This window comes from Cydia pomonella, chromosome 4 (genome assembly GCF_033807575.1).
Source record: "Cydia pomonella isolate Wapato2018A chromosome 4, ilCydPomo1, whole genome shotgun sequence".
In the NCBI taxonomy this organism is placed as follows: Eukaryota; Metazoa; Arthropoda; class Insecta; order Lepidoptera; family Tortricidae; genus Cydia; species Cydia pomonella.
In genome coordinates, this window is record NC_084706.1 from 18,518,678 (window position 1) to 18,529,926 (window position 11,249).

The 11,249-nt window shown below is 39.2% G+C and overlaps 1 protein-coding gene across 2 annotated transcripts; it reads left to right on the forward strand.

Moving 5' to 3' along the window:
* Window positions 1-1,929: 1,929 nt before the first annotated feature.
* LOC133517215 (protein bric-a-brac 2) lies at window positions 1,930-7,358 on the forward strand. 2 transcript variants are annotated; one of them, XM_061850423.1, is made up of 2 exons: window positions 1,930-2,918; window positions 3,796-7,358. In XM_061850423.1, the coding sequence occupies exon 2, from the start codon at window positions 3,813-3,815 to the stop codon at window positions 5,298-5,300; it is 1,488 nt and encodes a 495-aa protein (XP_061706407.1). In that variant the 5' UTR covers window positions 1,930-2,918; window positions 3,796-3,812; the 3' UTR covers window positions 5,301-7,358. The 2 variants fall into 2 exon arrangements, with proteins under 2 accessions (XP_061706407.1, XP_061706406.1); XM_061850422.1 differs by lacking the exon at window positions 1,930-2,918 and adding an exon at window positions 2,937-3,387.
* Window positions 7,359-11,249: the final 3,891 nt, after the last annotated feature.

Sequence of the window (11,249 nt, forward strand, 5' to 3'; positions counted from 1 at the left end):
TTACCATTCCACCTCAAACAACTTTAACATTACCAGTAATCAGTATGTGTTTACATAGCCTTTTTATTGTGTTGTTAATTTATGAGTCAAATTGACCTAATATGTGTATCTTAGTTCATATGCGGGTTTATTCCCAATTTCCTAAAAGGTATATGAAAAAAGAATGGCTCTATAGAGCAAACTATCTATACTCTCTACACTCGTCTATAGTCTACCATCACGTCCATCACCATCGCTGGGTGTCCTGGCAATTTTGAATAACTTCTATGAACGATCCTAAATGAATGCAAAGCATTGTGCCCGCTCTCGAGAACCTATTATTTATCCGGCGTGCAATAACATTTATCGACAGTCCTTATATATATCCCTTATTTTTGGTTCATCAGTCGCATCAATTTCAGCTCAACGAGCCACCATGCGGGATCGCATTATTGCTTTTTTATTTCTTTTCTTTAACCCCTCGGTTGCAGTTTTTGCCGCGCGCGCCGTGGGATAGGTCGCGATGCACTAGCATGCTGGTATTAGCATAATGCTCTTTTATTCGTCACTTGGCATCATTGTTCGTTAATTGAAGCTGAAACTCTGAACGTATGATCGCAGCAACTGATAAGCAAAATTTTTACAAATTAAAAGTCATTTCGCTTGAACAAAGGCGTAGGTATGCGTATGTTAACGTAGACAGTTTAATTTGCATTTCGTATCAAATTCGCATCAATTAACGGTTTTGTGGTAGGCCGCTAACCTCGTCAAAATATTCTAAATAACTACTCAATTATCTTCTGTATTTATCAATTGCAAATTAATTGCAATCATTCGATAAACAATATTTCTTATGCAATTTTTCTAGTTCCTTGTGCAAACATTTTTTTATAACCTATTTTCTTAAATATATGTATCAATCTCTCCTCTCGATGACAGTATGACATCTAAAGTTATTTAATATTTCATACTCATGATTATTCCCACAACTGCATGTAGTTGTAAAATAAAAAGTGGAGCTTTTGTAATAAACAAATATATTAGTCGTCATCGATATGCAAATCCCCAAGCCACTAGAGTGAAGAGCCCTCCAACTCGTTGAGGTGACGAGAGTTGGCCTGGCATTTGCTGCCATTGTTTTTCGTTCCAAACAATTGAATCAGACTTTCGTGAGAAATTTTCTGAAATGCATACCAGATTTTTTTTAATTAATGAGTTACCTAATGCGAAATTTGCTTATTTTAGATGTTTATAATAATTAATCTATTTACGAGTATTACAGCAATGCGATGAGATTGAGTCGTTACATGAAGGTATTTCCACTAAGTGTTATTAGGAATTTGTGTTGCGATTTTATGTCACTTAAATATTAATTACCTATGTATATAATAATATCTAACAAAAATACAACCTCTAGATATGATAAAATAATGCACTCATGGATATAAGTAAGTACTAAATACTTGCATGTAAGAATTCGCCTAGCTATTCGATAATATTACTAAACGTTAGGTACCTAAATTGCATTATATTTGTTAATAAAGTTCTACCGAGTCTATTTTAGTTCTATCAAATAGGATGCGATTAATCGATTATAAAGATTACCCCTTTATTTCCATCAATTCAATGACAAACCGCATGTCCCGTATATCGAATATAATAGTCATTGTCCTAATGAAGATTGACGTCTTACAATTCGATATTGAGCAAATGTATACAATTAAGCCACTATCAAAATCCATTCAACGATCGATTAGAAATAGTTGATGACACTATGGTTTGAGTTTTACGGCACAACAAAAGAATCAGGTATGTACCTCAATAAGTAAGTTCTAACTTTTGAAGCTTAGCAGTCATAGGCAGTAAATTGGACGAGAGTCCCAACTAAGATACATATATTTAAAAATAAAATAATAATGTTAGTTAACTGGGTACTTTCCATCAAGTAAATAGTAGCATTAACGCTATTAACCGAAAGTAAAATTAAACAGATAGTTTGGGTGGATAATAGAACCCAAATTTGTGGCATTCGACGGAAGTTTCAACTGACAAAAAATATTGCACACACCGTGTTCTATTTTTGAGTGCATTTCGCGCTATTTTGGCGTTCCCTCCGTAGGCATGTGTCAATGACCCCGTTTGGCGGCGTTGTTCACGCAGTTTTGGGGATTTTGGGGCGATCTATGAAGAGCGGCGTAATAACGTGCGGGCACAAAGGTATATAACGGCTGCATTGCAGAAACAGGAATTTGATTTCATTTATGGCCTTGGACTTAGGTATAAGATTTTTTTTATATTTATGATCATTGCTCCATTATAGTTAAAGATTACGCATTATATTTTTCTTTTCATTGGCCTTCGCGTTTTTTCATTAAATATAAAAATGCACATGGCATTCTAATTAGATTTTTATGATAATTAATGAAACGAACTAAATTCACTCCAACGGCTCGATGCAAAGCTTAGCGTTAGCATACGAAGGCTAGGCGAGGCAACGATTTTTTTTATCGGCATATTCTATCGTCTCGACGACGGCGCGCATCGCGGCGCGCACACAACTGTGAAGGCAAGTAATATGCGCTCGCGCACTCACGCACACTCTCGCGCGCGCCCTCCTCAGCGCGCTGCAATTCGTCGGTCGCGCCGCGCCGCCGCCCCGCGCCGTCGCACGCAATTGCACTGCACTCCGGGCTCCGTGCGTAAAAAGCGCACGCAGGAGCCGCGGGGGCCGGGGCGGAGGCCCGCGGCCCGCGCGGCTGCACTCGACCCAACAGTCTCTACTAGACGCTCGCAAGAGCACACCGCCCCCACACAGGGCGTTCTTCGCGCGAAAACAACCCCCGAAGTGTTATAAACTTTTGAAGTGCCGGTGCTGTTTCCCATGAGTTTTCCGACAATAACAATCGCAATTGGCCTGTAATATCGGATTATTAACGAGGGTGAGTTGTTTTTCAGTATTTTTCGTAGAGGTGCTACGCTTTCGTAGATCATTGCAGTTTGCTGAATTACTTTAGTCTAAGGTAAGTATCGGTACATTTAAAAAAAGGTTTAAACGAATTTAAGCCTTAATATTTTACGAATACGAACCAGGGTTATTGTTAGGTGCGAATTGGTGAGCACGACAGGAAGGAGCTACACCGGTTTTCAGCGGTCCCCTACGTTACTTGCCGAATAAAAGGTAAAAAGTCAATTTAGCATAGGAAGGGCTTTGGACGTATGTAAATAGGGAAGGGCGGTGCAGTTGGGCATCAGCACCGCACCGGCCGCACGTCACTCAGCGCTGGGCCCGCGACCGGACTGCATACTACCGGAGTCGCAGCTCGCATGCCGTGTGTGTTGTTTTGTGTGTACGCCGTAATAACGCAGCCAACATGTATCCCGGCTCTACATTTGACGGGTTTATGCCAGGTTAGTCGTAATTTTACGAACTTGTTGAAGTGATAATTTTTGTTTAGTGGGTAATTTTTGCCTGCGAATTTATTTTACTGTTTTAGTTAGAGAGACTTACTTATAAGCGTGAAGTATGCTCTCTAAACAACTATTTAGTAGATACTCTAAATTATTTGTAACTAAACCGCAAAGCAGTGTTCTAATAAAATGAAACTTTTACTAATAAAACTTTTACTACTGAAACTTTACTAATGAAACTTTAATTATTGAAATTTTAATAAATCGCAGTAGATATAAAAAATGTTTTGAAAAATGTAAAAATCCTTTTTAAAATGGTCATTGTTGATTCAGTTTAAAAGTATTTTATTATTACCTATGTAGGTACATACGCATAATTTAAATAAGTTTTTTTCGTTTTGTCAACAGAATCACAATTCCGAAAAATGGGTAGCAGCGAAGGACAGCAGACTTTCTGTCTGAAATGGAACCACCACAAAACAAACCTCGTGGAAATCCTCGAAGCCTTGATTAAAGTAGAGACCTATGTGGACTGCACACTGGTTGTCGATGACCAGGTGACCTTCAAGGCGCATCGAGTGGTCCTTGCGGCCAATTCGCCTTACTTTCAGTCAATCTTAGCTGATGTTCCGATGGATCACTGCAGCATCCTCTTCCCGGGGGTGAAAGATTTCGAAATGCGCGCGCTCCTGGAGTACATGTACACGGGAGAAGTGAATGTGACGCAGGCGCATATCCCACGCATCATGAAAGTCGCGGAACAGCTTGAGGTTAAAGGTCTGTTCGATATGACGGAGCTACGCCGGCGGCCTGGCGAGCGCACCCCCGCCGCGTCACCGCCGCGCGTGGTGCCCGCCGCGCCTTCCAGCGTGTCCCCGCCGGCGCCCGCGCCGCCCACGCGCTGGCCGCCACCACCTACACCGCCCGTCCTTTCTGCCGCGTATGACTCTGTGGATATGAACCCCCTCAAGCGCAAGAAACTGTCTAGTATAATGGCCACCCGTGACACCCCCATCCTAAGGAACGTTCTCGCTCAGACTACACCGCCTGACTCCTCCCAACCTGTATCTCTTGTTTGTCATCCGGTAAATCAACACGCGCCTCCTCGTCTTCATTCCAACGGTTCCGCTCATGATTCTGAACGTGCTGCTAGTCCTCAACGCCCCTTCGACTACCGCCCTCGCAGACTATCTTCTCGTGCCTCATCTCCACATTTCAATAGATCAGATCGTTCAGAAGACGCTCACTCCCCTTACACCGAGCGTTCTTTTGAAGAGGAACACCCTCGCTCATTCCATCCTTCTCCCCCACCTCCAAACTTCCAACAAGATGTTCGGGCCGGATTAGCGCCGTATGTCCCCCCGCAACAGAAACCAGAATGGAAACGATATAAACAATATACTAGATCTGACATTATGTCCGCAATAGAATGTGTCAGAAATGGAATGAGTGCTCTACAAGCGTCACGAAAATATGGCGTGCCTTCACGTACGTTGTATGATAAAGTGAAAAAACTCGGCATAACTACAAGTAGACCTATGAGCCGCGGCGTCAAGAGGGAGTCAAATGGCGCCGCGTTTCCATATGGTTTAAGCGGTACTGGTGGTGTTGATGAGGGATCGCCCGCTACACCATTAATTGACCCGTCTTTCTTGCAACAAGCATTAGAAGGAGCGACCAGAGATGGCGGACGCGAGGCACTTCACGCAATGGCTCTAGCTGCCGCTGCGCACGCCGCCTTAGCTCCGCGTACACCCCCGAAGGCCGAACCGCTATCACCGCGATCGCCGCTCCCTGATGACGACCATGTGGAGGATCTTTCGGTTTCACGTCGCCGCGATCCTGATCCACCATCTGGTGTCATCGTGCCACCTCGAAACTTTGCACTAGATTGCAGTAGTGAGCGAGATTGAGTCAGATGGGACGCGGTAACATGGAAAAAAGACTGACTTTAGGCGTACAAGATTATGAATTAAGGCACTTATTTGGTAGGCTACTGGTAGGACGCGCCGCGCGCGCATGCCACGCTGACCGGGAGCTCCGGCCGGGCGATTGCAATGGGCCCCGCGGCCAATTTCATTCTACCTCTCTTCTTTTCTATTTATTTCTTTGCCATATCCCGATAGCGAAATCAAATTTCCGTTGGTCGGTAGGCGTATCCTTTTGTGATTTTTTGTTTATTTCTTCTTTCGTTTTTTTTATGTTTTATAACATTTACGTCTTTGTTAATCAATAACGAACTAGGCTAGCTTTAAATATAAATTAGTAATGGTTGTTCTTAGTTGGATTGGTAACCGTGTAGGGCCGCAGGGCAGGGAGGCAGTGCGTCGGCCCTGCCGCTGCGCTTCGGGCGGGTCTGCCCCGCCTAGACGAGTTATTGTGCAATTTTGTTGTCCGCGACTGTGATGTTTATAGACTGAAACGCCACCACTACCTCACGCTCGCTACACTCAGCTCTAGTCCACCGCGCCGCGGTCTCCGCGAGCTCAACTCGCCTCGCCACCTACCAGGAGACCATAAGCACGAGGCGCTCGCGCCTCGCGTTTTGTGCGGCTAGGTATGTGACGCTTGTCACTGCGAAAAGCGACGTACCTACATAATATATTTACTATTTAAATACATAAAATCCTATGTTACGGGTAGATTAATTATTATACTGTTTGTCGATTTGCCATAAATGTTCATTGTTGATACATAGAGTTGTGTGCTCACTATATAAATCATTAGTAATATTTTTCTGCACTAGCACGGTCGTTCTTCTAGTTCTAAGAAGTCGATTTACTTATAAGAATGCTCAATGTCGTATTTTTAATAAAATTTCTCTAATCTACCTAACTGTTATTGAGATTTGCTATAATGAAAACATAGAACAGTACCTACTTGCCTATACTATTGAAAGTATTTTTTCTGGAATTTAGTAAATTACCATAATTATCTGCCTAGCGTAGCGTTCCATGTCTTTAAAAATCTTATCAGAGTTACAGAAACACTTAACAGTTATACGTTATTTCTATAAAAAAAAATCTAAATATTATGTGTTAATTTGTCATATAATTAAGTTAATTATTACACTTTACTTATTTTAATTGGAAGACTGATTTGTTAATTTAGTCTAGTTTGAAAATGCCATAGATTTGTACTACCTTATCTACCTTAGTATTGCATAGTTGCATACGAACCTATTATAAGTTGAATCACGTAGAGTGTCGAGCCTTCTCCAGGCCTCACGGTGTTGTGCCTTTGTTTGTTGTATTCTGTAGTATGTTAGGACATTCCAGTAGGTGCACTTTGTGCTCTATTAAGTTTCATTTCGAGCACTAGACTTCGTCAAACACGAAAACTCAGAGTTTAAAACTCTATGCCTATACCTAGTGTGGAGTCATGCAATTGCACGTTTGCTAGTGCAATGATATGCACATAAATCACATGACTCAAATAATTTCTAAAATTTCAATTGTTTTAAACTTGGGCGAAAGAAATATTGTATAAGGTTAGCAGGATAATATACCTCATAATTTTGTTAGTTTGAATCAGATGTTATCCTCTTACCAACTTAGGTATTATAGTATAAAAACCAACTTTTGTGCCTATACTATCCTTATTAATAATGTTTAGTTACGATGTTATGTAGAAATAGGTAACCTACCTACATTTTTAGTCGTGAATGCAAAAATGAGTCATTTCCAAGCAAACAGTCCCACTTTGTCGCTTGCCATAAGGATGTTTTGACAGATTATTCGTATAAAGATACAAGCAAATCTCGTCCTTATGGTAAGCGACGAAGTGGGACCTTTGACTAGACTTCGACATAATTATCTTGTATGTAGGTGTACCTTACATGTAGTTAAATATGTATCTACATTATGTATATTAGATCGAGTTTGTTCTCTCGTACCTTCATATTTAAGTAAGAACTCTATATTTACAAATAATATAATGTTATAAATATAAAATAAACGTTTAATATGTCACCAATTGTATTACTGGATCAATCTATAAACCTTTTTTTATATTACGTGGTAGCAAACAAGCATACGGCCCGCCTGATGGTAAGCAGTCTCCGTAGCCTATGTACGCCTGCAACTCCAGAGGAGTTACATGCGCGTGGCCGACCCTAACACTCTGCACCCTCGTTGAGCTCTGGCAACCTTACTCACCGACAGGAACACAACACCTAAAGGTCATAGGTATTATCGTTTTTTATGGTCCCGCAGTATTGGAAGTAATTATCTATAGTTTTACTAGATTCTGACGGGATAGTTGGATTTGACAGTTGTTTAAATATGTAAAAGTTGTAGGAATATTTAAGACGGAACGATGGAGAAAATTTGAATTGGTGGAGTGCTGGAGTGATTTTCACTTTTGGATGTTTTAAAAGCGGGCAATATGGGAAAATATCTTTGAAAATTCACAAAATAAGTGGTGTTCCATCATGACAATGCTCCAGTTCATTCAGGTCGTGTTACTGAACAAAAAATGGAAGATGTATGCTTTAAATTTATTCTAATGTTCTACGTCTAGGTTATTCACCTGGTTGGCTCATTTTATTCAATGCATGTTAATTATAAGATGCAATGTTTTGAAAATATTTGTCCCGCCGAGTTTCTTGCCGGTCCATATTGGGATACCCTCCACCAATTGAAGGGGGGATTTAAATCTTCTCGGGTCAGAGGTGTAGAGTTAGAGCCGGTGTAGCTTTATTTGACGTTCATAAGCGCATTGCAATATGCCTACTTGAATAATAAACTATCTTTATCTTCGGACTATAATCTGTCCCCGAAACTCAAAATGTTCCGATCAGGGAACAGGGCCGTAGCCAGAGCTGAATTAAGATAAAGCAGCCGTAATAGGGTTTCTGATTTCTCGACCTTTTTTATTTCTTGAGGCACGGGAACTCTCGCCCAGGATTTCTTGAGTTTCTAGAGTATCTCGAGAATTTTTGAAAGATTCAAAAAACACCTGTTATTTTTCATTTTTTTTTTTTTGCTTTAGGTACTTATTACGAATCAGACTCATAGGAGTCGTAGGTGAGATCAATAGTCAAAGTAATGGTAAAATTTTAGTTACCATAAATTGCACTTAGTAATCAAAAATTCAACAACAAACAAAAGGAAAAGTGCTGTCGTGCGCGCCGGTGATATGATATACTATAGTGTATTTCTTTAAGTATTTAACAAAATGTTCTAAACAATCCACAATATGGTATTTTATTAGGCAAGAATATTCAAGTCAATTAATTTAACTCAATGTAACAAACTTACGGAAGTTTTACTGCGTAGGTATTATGAATACTTACCTACTCAACATAACAATGAAGCTGCTAAATTTGTGCTATTTTGCTAATAGGAATATATCGGGATCATTTTATTTATTAATAGTAATTCAGTTATTACTTGGCCCTACAATTCGTTTTTTTTTTACATTAGAAAGAAGATAAGCGATTTTGACGTGTCTTTTTATTGAAAAAGTCTTTTTAATGTAGTAACAATAAAATAAAAAATATATATAAATTATATACGATAATTATCATTATTTTGCATTCATAAGTAATAGTTACTATATTTTTAAAGCTTTTTTGATTAAAAAGACGTGTCAAAATTATTTACCTTTTTTTCTAATGCTAAAAAAACAAAGTATAGTAATTTGCCTAAAACGAGACGAATTCTTTAGATATTTAAGGGTAGTAGTTCTAAAGTTTCAAAGCATGAAAATCGATTGAAGCTAGAACGATAGTGGACGGATCGAGGCAGTTTTTTATTTTGTTGGTTAACTAATAATAAAGTAGTAAACATTTACGTACCTGGAAATGTATCAAGAAACATTGTTTACATTTATTTAACCACATAAAGAAATACGCTATATACACATCACGTGTTATACGCGTGTTTTCTTTAATTTACTTATCACTATAGATTTATTTCTCGAGTTCTCGAGGCATTGAGTTTTTTCCCGTCTCAACAAAGGACAAATTTCTCGAGATTTCTCGCCTAGAGAATTTTCGAGTAGAAATCATAAACTATATTACAGGTAGGGCGCAATAGCTATATTATCAAAGTCGATGGTATTTCTTGGGGCAGGCGTACGGTAGTGCCCCCGCTAAGATGAGCAAAGCGAAGAGCAAGCGCACTACTTGCCTTTTCTCGTAGCGCTTCGTCGTTTTTTTGAACCCTCATAACTTGGATTTGCATAATACCAGATACACAAAATTCTCGGGATATAATGTCAATAGTGGACTTATTAAGCATAAAATAATTCAATTGCATTGCTCTCATACTTTAGATTTTATTTATATCTAAAAAACTGCCACTGACTCACTCACTCACTTACTCACTGACTGATGATCATCAAAACCCTTAGGGTACTTCCTGAAGTCCTAGGAAACTGAAATTTGGTATGTAGGATGGTTTTAGTACACGCAAAAAAAAAAAAACAACTTGTAATGTTTAGCTCCTAAGGGGGTGAAAAGGGGGATGGAATTTTGTATGGATAATCAATAACCGCTGAACCAATTTAGTTGAAATTTGGTATGTAGATGGCTTTTGTTATGGGGAAGGATATAGAATAGTTTTCAACCCCAAAATCATTCCGCAAGGGGGAGGAACAGGACGTTAGGGGGAAAAGGGGTTGAAGTTTGAAAGAAAAAAAGAAGATTGTATAAAAGATGCCCCTATATGGCCCAGATATATAAATAATAATAAACATATGAAAATTACTTATTAAAAAAAAAACCGGACAAGTGCGAATAGGACTCGCCCACCGAGGGTTTTCCCTACATATAATATTAGTATTTGTTGTTATAGCGGCAACAGGAATACATCATCTGTGAAAATTTCAACTGTCTAGCTATCATGGTTCATCAGATACAGGCTGTGACTGATGGACAGACAGACGGACGAACGGACGGACAGCGGAGTCTTAGTAATAGGGTCCCGTTTTACAAAAAATTGAGCAATTCTAGCCTTTAACAATGTAATATGCAAAAACATCTCGAGCATTCACATCCATCTCGCTCATGCTTACGTTCAGTGAGAGTGAGAGAAGAACACGAAGCTACTGGGCCTTAAAGCGCCAAATACATCCACACTTCCCGATATCAGTCCCGATTTCGGGCCCGATAACTGTTTTCCGTTTCACGGAATATGAGCACATCGTTAACAATATTTGAAATTTAAAAGATACTTTGTCTAGAATTGCCAAAAATTTTTAATGTTTGATATTTTTGCATATGAAGCATTTTTTTTAACGATGTGCTGATATTTGGTGAAAGGGAAAAATATTCTTGCTCGGGCCCGAAATCAGGTATATCACTTATATCAGCGAGCCTACTGCGAAAGCCAAAATTCGCAAATTGCGGGATCTTACTCTTTTACTCTCACTAAAATGTAATAAGAGTGACAGAGAAAAATGCCTGCAGTTGACGAACTTCGATTTTCACGGTTATAGCCCACGCCTGATAAAGTGTAAGAAAAACTGAATAAAAGTTAGATATTAAAAAAAAAAATTAAATTGCACCAGGATTACAAAACAAGTGAAATTCAAATGTTTGCGGTTTGTCATGCGGTAAAGATGGCTGTAACTTTAGTACAACCAGTCAATAGTAGCGCCCTCTACATACTAAGCTAGATCATTAAAAAATACAGTTCACAAATAGATGCCATTACGAGCACATAAGATAAACAAACCAAAATTATAATTATTATTAATATCATTAATTATGGTTTTACTCACGGAAAAGAAATATTTAACTGTTTATTTTTTAGTGTCATGAATGACATTAGATACAATTCACATGTCGTTTTTTAACTTAGCTTAAACTACTCGATGACGTAAGATCGCGCGACTATATTCGTACGTTTTGATTG